The sequence below is a fragment of the Colletotrichum abscissum genome (genome assembly GCF_030869225.1).
Source record: "Colletotrichum abscissum strain IMI 504890 chromosome Unknown Scaffold_53.1, whole genome shotgun sequence".
NCBI classification, from domain to species: Eukaryota; Fungi; Ascomycota; class Sordariomycetes; order Glomerellales; family Glomerellaceae; genus Colletotrichum; species Colletotrichum abscissum.
In genome coordinates this window covers 37,506-50,131 of record NW_026850465.1, presented here as the reverse complement: position 1 = coordinate 50,131, position 12,626 = coordinate 37,506, and the positions used below count along the sequence as shown (strand labels likewise).

At 54.5% G+C, this 12,626-nt stretch overlaps 5 protein-coding genes across 5 annotated transcripts; 3 read left to right on the top strand and 2 right to left on the bottom strand.

Moving 5' to 3' along the window:
* Positions 1-274: 274 nt before the first annotated feature.
* On the bottom strand, positions 275-568 carry CABS01_14321 (uncharacterized protein; the record flags this gene model as incomplete). The annotated part of the gene is made up of 1 exon (XM_060547661.1): positions 275-568. The coding sequence occupies one exon, from the start codon at positions 566-568 to the stop codon at positions 275-277; it is 294 nt and encodes a 97-aa protein (XP_060393368.1).
* Positions 569-871: 303 nt separating this feature from the next.
* Positions 872-2,586, top strand: CABS01_14320 (ammonium transporter; the record flags this gene model as incomplete). Its single annotated transcript, XM_060547660.1, has 4 exons — positions 872-985; positions 1,058-1,122; positions 1,185-1,945; positions 2,003-2,586. 4 exons carry the CDS (start codon positions 872-874, stop codon positions 2,584-2,586), a joined length of 1,524 nt encoding a protein of 507 aa, XP_060393367.1.
* Positions 2,587-3,891: 1,305 nt separating this feature from the next.
* Positions 3,892-6,387, top strand: CABS01_14319 (uncharacterized protein; the record flags this gene model as incomplete). Its single annotated transcript, XM_060547659.1, has 1 exon — positions 3,892-6,387. The coding sequence occupies one exon, from the start codon at positions 3,892-3,894 to the stop codon at positions 6,385-6,387; it is 2,496 nt and encodes an 831-aa protein (XP_060393366.1).
* Positions 6,388-7,199: 812 nt separating this feature from the next.
* Positions 7,200-8,489, top strand: CABS01_14318 (protein arginine N-methyltransferase; the record flags this gene model as incomplete). Its single annotated transcript, XM_060547658.1, has 4 exons — positions 7,200-7,282; positions 7,369-7,512; positions 7,599-7,930; positions 8,011-8,489. 4 exons carry the CDS (start codon positions 7,200-7,202, stop codon positions 8,487-8,489), a joined length of 1,038 nt encoding a protein of 345 aa, XP_060393365.1.
* A 1,566-nt stretch (positions 8,490-10,055) lies between these two features.
* Positions 10,056-11,525, bottom strand: CABS01_14317 (uncharacterized protein; the record flags this gene model as incomplete). The annotated part of the gene is made up of 1 exon (XM_060547657.1): positions 10,056-11,525. The coding sequence occupies one exon, from the start codon at positions 11,523-11,525 to the stop codon at positions 10,056-10,058; it is 1,470 nt and encodes a 489-aa protein (XP_060393364.1).
* Positions 11,526-12,626: the final 1,101 nt, after the last annotated feature.

Genomic DNA, 12,626 nt, shown 5'->3' with positions numbered 1-12,626 from the left:
GGATTGAGGAAACATCCGTATCCGTACAAACACGCAGCAAGAAAAGAGAAGAAGAACCAACCTACGTAGTACAAATACAGAGTTGCAGAGTACGGATACAATCCATGGATCTGCGTCGCAACCGACAAAGCCTCCACGAGTCCACCCCCGTGCCTTGCCCCCTAGTGCACACCCCAAGTTGTACCGATTGGCCTTATTCGCGGCTCGCCCTGGTTGGAACCCTGCTTCGTTCTCGCAGGGCTTCCCACGACCTCCCACACACACCACTCTCACCTCACCCCCGAGAAAAAACTCTGGCCACCCCCCCTAGTCCATTGCCGGCGGTCTTGGCCCAGGGCGGACAGGGCCTGTCTGCGTGGGATGGCCCAGACGTCCCAAGCCGCAGCCTGTGGCCTCCTTCTCTCACAGACTCGCACTCCTTGGAGAGTCTCTGGACCATGGGCTTTTTTGGCCGCGTCGGGCGAGTCCAGCCGTACCCGTTTAGCTTGCCCGCCACAAGCAGGGCTAGTCGCCATGCCGCCCGCAACGCAACTCTGCGCAGACAGTCGGGGCGCCGGGGCATCCACATTCATAAGCTTCGCGCATCCCACGCCCGTTCTGACTGCTTCATCCCGTCGTCTCACCCAGTGCTGTCCTTTCCGATCACCCTGCGACAGCCCTTTGCGCTCATTTTCGAGGCTTCGCTCATACGAGGAGCCAGCCGACAGGCTTCTTAATACGACAATCATCGACCGTCGACTGCAACTCGCCAACTTCTAGTGAAGTGCTGCTCTCGGTTCCCATCCACGACGACTACGACTACGTCCAGGCTCAGGCCCTCCAATTGCCGATTCGGCGATAAGATAGCGGCGGCGGCGACAATACCGTCACGATGGCATCCCCTCTCGATCTCGAAAACCTCGACTATGTTCATCTCATACCCTACAATGGTTCTGGTCCCACAGGAGGAGATTCTCTCACCGAGGATCTGAACATTTGGTATGAGGTACGTCATTTTCAAATACCCTCAGCGCAGATATATGCTTCCTGTGGTACGGCTGCTAACAAAGAGGCACAGACTGGTGACATTGGATGGATGATTACAGCCACCGCGCTGGTGTTGCTTATGATTCCTGGCGTCGGGTATGGGCAATTTCCACCCTGACAGCTTTGGGAACCCAACCAACTGACACTGTTTCGTCTAGTTTCTTCTACTCAGGACTCGCGAGGAGAAAATCAGCACTTTCTCTCATTTGGCTTTCCGTCATGGCGACGGCTGTCACCAGTTTTCAATGGTTCTTCTGGGGTTACTCACTAACCTTCTCCCATTCGGCTGGTGCATTCATTGGAGACCTTTCAAACTTTGGATTCAAGGACGTTCTCGGCCGTCCCTCTGTTGGCTCAAGCCGCCTCCCCGATCTTCTGTTCGCCGTCTACCAGGGCATGTTCTCTTGCATCACCGTTGCTCTCGCGACTGGAGCTGTCGCTGAACGTGGCCGCATGCTCCCCTGCGTCATCTTCATGTTTATCTGGGCGACAGTCATCTACGACCCGATTGCTTGCTGGACGTGGAACCCTAGTGGATGGTCCAACAAAATGGGTGGTCTCGACTTCGCCGGAGGTACACCCGTCCATATTGCGTCTGGTACAGCCGCTCTGGCCTACTCAATGATGTTGGGCAAGCGCCGCGGTCACGGCACCCACGAACTTAACTACCGACCTCACAATGTCACCCACATTGTTATCGGCACCGTCTTCCTCTGGGTCGGCTGGTTCGGTTTCAACGCTGGCTCAGCTCTCTCTGCCAACCTTCGCGCTGTTCTTGCCGCTGTTGTCACCAACCTGGCAGCCTGCGTCGGCGGTATTACTTGGTGCGTGTTGGACTACAGGCTGGAACGCAAGTGGTCTACCGTGGGCTTCTGCTCCGGTGTCGTTGCTGGCCTGGTCTCCATCACACCAGGATCCGGTGAGTTTAATTCACAGCAAAGAAACATGCAAAACTTGATTAGCTGACTTGATACAGGATACGTCCCTGTCTGGGCTGCTGTTCCCTTTGGTATTCTTGGTGCGGCTTTCGCCAACTACGCGACTAAGCTCAAGTTCATCCTCAGAATCGACGACGCTCTCGACATCTTTGCCGTTCACGGCATTGGCGGTCTCGTAGGCAATGTCTGCACTGCCTTCTTTGCTGCCAACTACATTGCTCACCTCGATGGCGTTTCCGAAATTGACGGAGGCTGGATCAACCACAACTGGATCCAGCTCGGATATCAGTTAGCTGACTCCTTCAGCGGTGGCGCCTACTCCTTTGTCGGCACTTGCACTATCCTCTTCATCATGAACATGATTCCCGGCCTTCGTCTCCGTGCCACCGAAGAGGCAGAGATCTTGGGTATTGACGATGCCGAAATTGGCGAGTTCGCTTACGATTACGTCGAGCTCACTCGAGAGGTGCTCAACGATATGGACAACGAGGCTGCTAGCCGCTACTCCAACGATATGGCTTCTTTCCAGCCGATGGAGAAGAACAACAGCATTCCCTTGATGGATGCCCGCAACTTTGCCGGGTCATCACAATATCCCTCACAATTCGGACACGCGCAATGAAGCGCGATGAGTATGGGTTTTACACAACACTGACGGCTCATCGCCCTTCCTCGGCGCACCAATGCTGCACACGCTCTTAGTTCGACACGGCCCCGCTGTACATAACGACACGATAATCAGCTCATGGCACTGTCGCTGGTCCAACTAAGGAGAAGCCTCAGCTTGCAGTTGCCGAGCCAGGCGAGCCGTAAAGCCGAGTGACAGCTGTACGATACAGTGGCAGAGCGAAACGCCACAGTCTAGGAGAATGAGGACACGAGGAAAATGTTATTGTATATATTAGTTGGATTTAAAGCTACGATGATACCATGGGAAGCGAAGAATGAGACGGTGTACTCTCGAGCATCTGTCCTTGTAATTATGTCAAAAAAGCCAGACCGGCCCGTCACGATTTTGGGTAATTTCTTTCGCCCTACAGACCAGGATTTTAAACAAACACCTTTTCTTTATTCAACTTCAATAGACGAAACACTGGCCCGCTGCTAAGAAGTCGATGCTGCTGCGATCTATTGTACTTACTAAGTCATGCCCGCAAGGGTAGGTTTGAGTCTCTTTGTTGTATTGTATTGAGTACACGTGGTTTGACGTACTTGAGGCAGGTAGTGTTCACTCTATTCAGATTGAGTTGGGAAGGTTAATTCACTACGGCAACTGGAAGCAAGGAAGGAATCCTGATGACCTGAAGCTCCCACCGGATCCTGCAGGTCCCCGCGCTGCTGACCAAGGCCAAGCCGCTTTTGCTGCAGAATCCCCTTGTTGGGTGCTTGGGTCGATCGGTTGCAACCTGGCGGGCGTCAAACCCGCTTGGAAGCAGTCTATTGTACTCACATACCCCTTTGGCCCTGTAGCCCTCTGCCTATCAGACGCCCAATGCTTCTGCGTTGTGTTCCTCACATGGGGCAACTGTCAGTGTTCACTGCTGAGGGCGACCTTAATTGGATGACTTGCAGGTGGCCACAGCACTAATGCGGCATCCTTCCCCACAGGGCACCCAGATTTGGCCATTTCCAACACCTTACGGAGTACCTCCAGGTATTCATGGGTCCCGTCCTTGAATGACATCCATCCCTTCCATCCATTAACACAACGTCGTCAAATGACAACTCACCTTTAAGCTACCTATTCCGTATTGGTGTGTGTGCCGCTCTCTCTCGACTTCACTCAGGCATCACTCTATCTTTCCGTCCATCTCCGTCGCCATTGTTCCACGACTCCTAGGCAACAGTGACGTACCGCCACCGACATGACGTTGGTTCACGAGAAGCTAAAAGTATCCCGTGCGCCTCTTTGACGACAGTTGCTACAATGGCCGATGCAAACACATCCTTCAGAGACAAAGCGCGTTTCTTTCGCCAGCTTGAATCTATTGGCAGGCGAGGCGAGGATGGCGAGGATGACGACGATGATTTTCACGAGGCCGAGCAACGCACAAGACAACAATTGAAAGCGTTTCAAGCCGCGGCGCAACTTCGCCAGCCACTCAGGGAAAGACCGCAGCTGGAATTGCAGCCGCCTCTCCTTCATCCTTCTCCTCCTCGCCAGCAAGAACACCAACAGCCACAACGGCGCGTAAGCCCCAGGCGGACCTCTTCAGCTCCGGCATCAGCGCCTCTCACAGAACTAAAACGGAAGGAAGTCATCGAGCGGACACCACTTGCCGAGATCAAGGGTCCCGGCAGGAAGGAACCTTCCACTGAAGACCTCAGCTTCATCGAAGACACGCCTATTCCAGAAACCTTGGCTCGACCACCACTTCAGCCGTTGGCCAGTCTTACTAGAAGCGCTACCACGCCGCTTCCTCTCACGAGACACATTTTGCCGCATCGCGTAGATAACTCGCCATCCATCGCCGCGATGAAGAAAAGAAAGAGAGAGCCGCCCATCAAGGTGCTACCCGAGGCGCAGCAGATCTTTCGTGGATTGCGATTCCACTTCATTCCAAATGATGACATTGCGCCAGCCAGGAAGATTCGGATTCGGAAAGCGCAAGAGTTTGGTGCCCAGTGGACCAGATCTCTTGACAATGCGACGCACGTCATTGTCGACAGGCGCCTCGACTGGAAGAGCATCGAGAATGTGCTCGGTTCGGCAAGCGAGGGGTCATCGTACACCGTCCTGAACGAGGATTTCCCGCTTGACTGTATCAGATTCAAGACACTGCTCAACGCAAAACAGAAGCAATATCAGGTATCTGGTTGTCCTGAGTCGCCACCTTCGCCAACCTCGGCGGAACCCAAGACTTCACTTCAGACTGTTCAGCCTTCAACCGGAACAACGGTGCGAGACTTGCCGCTGAAAAAGCGGCAGACAAATCCCCAAAAGTGGGATTACGTTCCACCGCCGTCAACTCCATCTCGAAGTCAGGAGTCTTCTGGAAGGACAAGTGGAAATGCGACCGATACTGCGGAGCCCTCCGTCCTAAGAGATATCACAGAGGCTATGCAATCAACGGCTACACGTGAGGCTGCATTTCGACAAGATGTCGGATCTTACGAAGATGTCCCTGCCACAGCAGAGAAGTCAACCTCTACACCAGAAGATGAGCTTGAACACGTCATTTCCCAGCTGCAGCAGTTTAGAGATCTGCCACTGGAGCATGATGACGACGATGATGATGCTTCTGCAACATCGCCGCAGTTACATGAACACGTATCAGGCAGTGAAGGCTCGGATGACGAACGTCAAAGGAAGAAAAGAGCTGTCGCAAGAAGTAGGGGACGAAAAGAAATGACTTGGGAAGACAAGTTCACGTGTCATAAAGGGGGCACTCTAGGAAGCGACCAGCACAGCCCCAACTCCCGCACAATTGAGATCTTGCAGCAGATGTGCAGCTATTACGAGCGTATCAACGACACATGGCGACCCATTGCCTACAGAAAAGCCATTACACAGCTTAAGCGGCAACCCGCCAAGATTTCGACCGCTGAGGAGGCGATTCGACTGCCTGGTGTTGGCCAAAGGTTGGCAGACAAGATTGAGGAGATTGTAACTACCAATCGCCTCAAACGACTGGAAAATGCAGAGTCGGATCCGATGGATGAGGTTCTGCAGACATTCCTAAAGATCTACGGTGTTGGGAGCACACAGGCGAGCCATTACATCGCTCAGGGATTCCGAACGCTCGATGACCTCAAGCAAAAAGCAAAGCTGACTGTGAACCAACGAATTGGTATCGATCACTATGAAGACCTCAACACGCGCATCCCCAGGCGCGAGATGAAGTGGTTAAGTGCGGTAGTCAGGTCAGAGGCAGCCAAGCTGGACCCTACTGTTCAAATCATCGTTGGAGGCAGCTATCGTCGCGGGGCTCAAAGCAGTGGGGATATCGACTTCATCGTCACGAAGAAAGGGACCATGGCATCATCGGAACTGATCCCTTTCCTGCGGGACCTGATCGGGGTACTTGAAGCGCAAAGGTTTCTCGTCGCCAGGCTCGCGGGATCCAGGGACAATGACGGAAGCAAATGGCACGGCTGTTGCGTTTTGCCAAAGATTGAAGGCTTTAACGACCGAGAGTACCGGAAAGTCTGGAGACGTGTGGACTTCCTAGTGGTGCCAGAAGCCGAAATAGGGGCGGCACTGATCTACTTCACAGGCAACGACATCTTCAATCGCAGCATACGACTGCTGGCGTCGAAGAAGGGAATGCGACTCAACCAAAGAGGTCTTTATAAGAATGTGATGAGAGGTACCGGACGCGCCAAGTTGACTGAAGGAGAGCTTGTTGAGGGCCAGGACGAGCAGAAGATATTTGATATTCTTGGGGTCAAGTGGAGAGAACCACACGAGAGGTGGTGTTAAGGACCGAGGCACACTCTGATTGACGGTACTTGGCATAGCGCGGCGTTGGATGGCTTTTTTTTGGTCTATTGTTTTTTGACTCCTCTAGTCTTGTAAAAGAATCTACATGATACTCCAGTCAAGCTTGTGCTTAAAGCTGTTGTGTTTAACAAGATGAACTCGTTTGCTGGAAGCATGAAAATGTTGCCCCTCGTTGTACTCATGTACACCTGAAGTAAAGCTTCTTCGGACCCGCACACCTTAAACTCCATCAACGTAGTGCGCTGGCAAGGGGCGAGGAACGGGCCGGCAGTAAGGGTCTGCCAGTGTTAACAGTCTGAAAGCTACCTATTTGGTGGGTAAAAAGAGAAAAAAAACCAAGGGAGGAAAAAAAAAAAACTTCGGGTGGGTGAGGTGGTCTGGCCGAAAGTGGGTTGTGGAGACTGAGCCCGATGCAGGGTGCAGGCGGTGACGGGCATTGCGAGGCGCAATCAGGATTGATTATTTTTTTTTGCCAGTCCCTCCTTCCCCTCCAGTCTCTGTCAGGTCCATTCTGCCCGATCGTGTTGAAAGTCTTCCCCCGGTCCAGTGCCCAGCCTGCCCCGCCGACCCTTTCCTTCTTCACCGCGCGACTACCTCTGCCCGTGTTTTCTCTCCCACCCTGAAATTCTCTTTCCTTCCTCATCCTTTCCAGTGTATTTGGCGATTCATCCTACACATACCCCAAGCCGACCTGTTTTTCTTCTTCTCGTCTCTTCTTCTTCTTCGGCCCAGAGAGCTTCGACGGTAAAAGTCATCGCAAAAAGAAGATTTCACATACACCAATAATCAAAATGGGAGGCGACAATATGGAGGTCGACGCTGCTGAGCAGAAGCTCAAGAGCATGGAGCACTCTGAGCAGCACTACTTCAAGAGGTATGGCAGCAAGCTGGACAGCAGAGCTACAGAGTTGTCCACCGCAAAACCCCAGAACCATTGCTAACATTTGCGCTCCTGCACAGCTACGACCACCACGGCATCCACGAGGAGATGTTGAAGGATGAGGTCCGCACCCGCTCCTACATGAACGCCATTGTTCAGAACAAGCACCTCTTCAAGGACAAGGTCGTCCTCGATGTTGGCTGCGGTACCGCTATTCTGTCCATGTACGTACGCTCGGCTGTCTCAAACAAAATGCCACAACTGTGCAGCTCAACAAAGCTCGATTGCTAACAATGTATTCTTTGCACAGGTTCGCCGCTAAGGCTGGCGCAAAGCACGTTATCGGTGTCGACATGTCTACCATCATCTTCAAGGCCCGCGAGATCGTTGCCGTCAACGGATTGTCCGACAAGATCACCCTGATTCAGGGCAAGATGGAGGAGGTCGAGCTCCCCTTCCCCAAGGTCGACATCATCATCTCCGAGTGGATGGGCTACTTCCTTCTCTACGAGTCCATGCTGGACACTGTCCTCTACGCCCGTGACCGCTACCTGAACCCCGACGGTCTCATCTTCCCCGACAAGGCCACCATCTTCGTTGCTGGTATCGAGGATGGCGACTACAAGGACGAGAAGATTGGATGTAAGTTACAGTGCCACACACGACTACTGCCTCAGCAAAGCTTCGCTGGATTGTGCAAACAGAGGCTGACCACAAGACAGTCTGGGACAACGTCTACGGCTTTGACTACAGCCCCCTCAAGTCCACTGCTCTCGCCGAGCCCCTGGTTGACACGGTCGAGATGAAGGCGGTGGTTACTGAACCCACAGCTGTCCTGACCCTGGACCTCTACAAGTGCCAGGTTGCCGACCTCGCCTTCACCTCCCCCTTCCACCTCTCTGCCCGCCGCGATGACTTCATCCACGCCCTCGTTGCCTGGTTCGACATCGACTTCACCGCCGCCCACAAGCCCATCCGCTTCTCTACCGGCCCCCACACCAAGTACACCCACTGGAAGCAGACTGTCTTCTACCTCAAGGACATGATCACCATGCACGCTAACGAGGAGGTCAAGGGTACCTTGCACGTCAAGCCCAACGAGAGAAACCGTCGTGACCTTGATATCAAGATTGAGTACAAGTTCTTGACCGAGGACCCCACTCGTGCCGCTGAGGGCCAGTGCGAGTACAAGATGTGCTAAGCGTTCACGGCTTGAGCACTGAAACCTCGTTGCCACCACCTTTTCGGATAGCTTGCCCCTTGGAATAAGGGGCTCATCACCAAGCATCGCAGCGTTTCGTTCAAAAGCCGGAGTGTCTAAGATGTGGACGTCCTCATGGTGAGGAACCACTGAGAACACCGGCTTCTGGCCCTGGGTTACGAACCTGCACTGCTCTTTGCGCCCACCGGTTATATTTTGAGAGGAGATGGTCCTGGCCTGGCTGCGTAACCTGCGCCGGCAAAGGAGGCACGGCGCGGCCTTCTTTCATGACACATGACACCCTCTTGGTTTTTTGCCTATTCTGGTTCTTAATGACAAAAAGGGTCACCGCCGATGAAAGTGCGGATATGAGGACAAACAGAGAAGGAGGAGAAGAGATGACATAGAGTCCCAGAGGCATTTGCAGTCACAGCACCTGCAACAATAGATCATGACTAATGAATCAGACATGAACCTCCCACGTCTTTTTGCCTTTTGTGCTTTGTCTTTACTGTGCATGTTTTTGGTAGCAAGCGATGTCTTCTCGCTCGAGTAACTTCAGATAAGAAGAGACTTGTGAAGGTCATGGGGGGCGTTCGTACAGGGAACTTTTCTCCAAGCTTGCTGGCGAACACGATCAGCCAGGACTGGATAGAGCTTCCGACGGAGATGGCACAATACAATACACACAAGATATACAATTCGGCTCTGACGCTATTGATTAATTGTTCGTCAAGTTATGGCAGTATGGACAGAAGATAGGGAAAGTAATCTGGCGGTTATACTCTTCGCCTTCTATATTGAATGCGCCTCTCTCTATGTAAGGCGTTGCATCATGTACCATCATTGAAATGGTATATTGAACCACATTGACGTCCTCTCTCTTTCCCATTCTCTTTCTCTCCAAGTTTTTTTTTGGTTTGGTATATTATTAGACCGGACCTCGTTATCGTAAGACACTCGTAGAATGCGGAAAATCTATAGACAAGGCGTTGTCGCTGTGCTACCCCCCCCCCTTCCCCTCAACCCCCCTCTGCCCTGCATCTCTCCTGCTCACATTACACCGGGTTTTGAAGAGAGGGTGATAGCAACGGGAAAAAGGGGGGATGGCCAAACCAGATTGTATGTCCTAAAATGATATTATGATAAACGCTCTCTCTATCTTCGTCGTCCCATCGCTATGCTTGTGGATTAAAGGGAAAAAAACTAATGCTGCCAGATGCTGAGTGAAGTTTGGTGTATGAAAATGGATTTCCACCCCCTTTTTTTGAATAACCGACCCCCAACCCCCCTCTGCCTCCTAACCACCCATTCCCGCCCTTGAGAAACGCCAGGCTCGCCTTGAAATGCTTATCTCGCGATGGAATCTGTAGAAAAAAAAAAACCCTCCTCTTTTTCCTCTTGTGCTCGTCTTCTTCTATCTGTCTATATGGCAGCATAGTATAACTCAATGCAAGAATATCAGGGTATGACTTCTCTCAACTCCCCTGCCCCCCCTCTTTCTATCTGTCTCTGTTTCTCTTTCTTTTTCTCATGCATATACGAAACCCCCGCAATATACACCTCTCACATACCCCCCGGCCCATGCGTAACCCAATCCTCAATCGTATCCTTGCCGCGAAACACGACGCCCATCATGACGGTCAACTCGTCCACCTCCCTCGGGTCCGCCAGCGCCAGCAGGCCCGAAAAGTCCATCCGCCCAACCCACCACGCCGTATCGCCCTCCCGGGACCGGTTCCACCGCTCCGCCGTGGTAGCGGCCCACAGACGCGCCTGTGCCGTGAAGCTCATGTCCGCGAGACCGAGAGGGTGGTGATGATGATGTGGGAGCTGGTGGCCACCGCTGCCACCACCACCACCTCGTCCCCCGCCGCCGCCGCCGCCGGCGTGATGTTGTTGTGTTTGTCCGGGCCCTCCTGTTGTGCCCGCGCCGCCAAGTTTGCTGCCGTATCCGCCACTACCACCGCCGCCGCCACCCTGTTTCGCCGTAGAGTACACCGCCCTGACGAGATGAGCCATGGCGAGTACCCGTCGGATCGATTCCGCCATCAGCCATCGCCGCCAGGCGGCGTTGAGCTCCTCCTTTGTGAGGCGGGCGCCGGGGGTATTGGAGCGCGAGTGATCCGGCGAGAGGTCGTGTTGCGGGTACGATCCCGCCGACGAAGAGGGCTGCTGGTGCTGCGGCGGGATGTGCGAGTCCGACATGACGGCAGACGACGACGGCATGGCTTCTTCGGCCGAGAAGACGCCGGTCCCGACGCGGGCTTGGAGAGCCGACGTCCACGTCGCCAGCAACGGCTCGACCGAGTCCGCGAGGACGCGCTGGCGGATGTCGCCGTCGAACCAGCGCATGATCTGGTACATGACCAGCGCCTGTAACGAGGCGACCTGCTGCGGCAACGTCCACGCCGCCTGCTCGGGGACGTAGAGCAGCGCCGTGGCTTTGGCTTCCACGACGCCGAGGACCAGCGCCGCGTTCTCGTCGTTTTTGGCGGCGTACGCCGCGCACGCGCAGAAACAGTCCTGGAGCACGGGGGGCAGGCCGTCGGCCCCGTTCGTGGTGGGCAGGTAGAGCGCCGGGTGGATAAAGGGGGCGACGCCGTTCTGGCTTACCCACCGCCGAGGATAGGACCGAAACTGTTCGCTGCAGTACGTGACTGCGTCTCGCGATAGGCAGTCGCTGGTAGGCGCCATAAGAGAAGGTGACGGTGTTGGCGCGGCCGCCGGGGCGTTGTTGTAGTATAGGGCCCACGAGTTGTCAGTCTCAGGGACAACGGGGACGGGCATGATGTTGTGAAGGGAGTCAGTCGGCGTGCCCGCGGAGCCGCTTAGGACGTCTGTGAAGAAGTTGAAGTCCGCCGCTGCCACGGCGGCTTCGAGTGACGGGTAGTTGCAGTCTTCGAACCCCTTTTGGGTGCACCGGCCGCACCGGGGAAGCCGTTGGTCGCAGCGGCGCTTCGCTTGCTGACACGCAGTACAGGCGCGGCGCCGGGTCGATATAAGGGGTGATGAGGCACTCGACTGACCCGACATGGTGGTCGAGTCGGCAGCCCACAGAACGACTTGGTGGTGTGTGGCTTCTGGTGTGAAGTTTAAGGTATGTTGGGGCCGGGTTGATGCCGAGTAATACGCGGTGGTATATTGGGCCGTGTAAGAGCACTGAGATGTAAAGCGCTTGCGTCTGATTGTCTCGTTATCGGTTCTCTGGTTTGCTGTGCAGTATTGCTGGCGAGCAAGCCACGATCACGACGGTGGAGTGACAACGACTCTGGCGTAAACGTTGTTGGCGTCCCCCCCTTTTGCCTGGCTTCGATTTGACCACTGACAGTTTGAGCAGCAGCCGGTCTCTTTGCCCTACAGTATTGCTGTTCCGGTAGGAACGGGAAAGTTGTCACCGGTCCGGAGCGGTAGCGGGAACGGTTGCGGCTCTCCGCTTTTGGGACGAGTGGAACTCCGCAGCGGGCAACGGGCTTCCGCGTTGCTGGGTTTTCCAAGGGGCAGGACAGTGGTGATCACCCGTCTGGTCTTTTCGGTTCGGGCGGTGCTCCGCTGTTGGTTGCTGGACATGATGAGGGAAATCCGGAGCCTCTTTTCTCGATGTGTTCTGGGCCGCCGCCGGCCGCTCTCCTTATATGGAGAGGAGGAGGCGGGATACGGCTTTCTTCCCCTCGCGGCGAGCTCACTCTCCCACACGAGAGCCACAAGCCGGAGAGAATCCTGCTCGATGGCCTCGATGGATCGAGAAGACACGATTATTGCTCGCCCGACTCAGCTAAGCATTTGTCTCTCAACGCTAGTATCCGGTGGGCTGGCCTTGCTCGTTAAGTCATCGAACGGCGCCCGTGAGTAAGCGTGCGTAAGAGATGGACGGGAGGATGGGCCCTTCTCCCGACTTGACAAGGAGAAAAGAAGGAGAAGAATGTCAGTGGAAGAGACCGGTACAGTGGTTGTGTGCGCGACGAGTTGCCCTGATGCCTCGACCCAGGTAGTTCCCACTCCAGCAGAAGGGGAGGGGTGGGAGCTATTTGGGTACCACGTCAGGTGGTGTGTCAGCTAGTTACCGGGAACCAGCAAACGAGATCTGGGGCGATGGGGACATGCAGATGAATTTGAGTTATCCTGCATGTTCCTTCG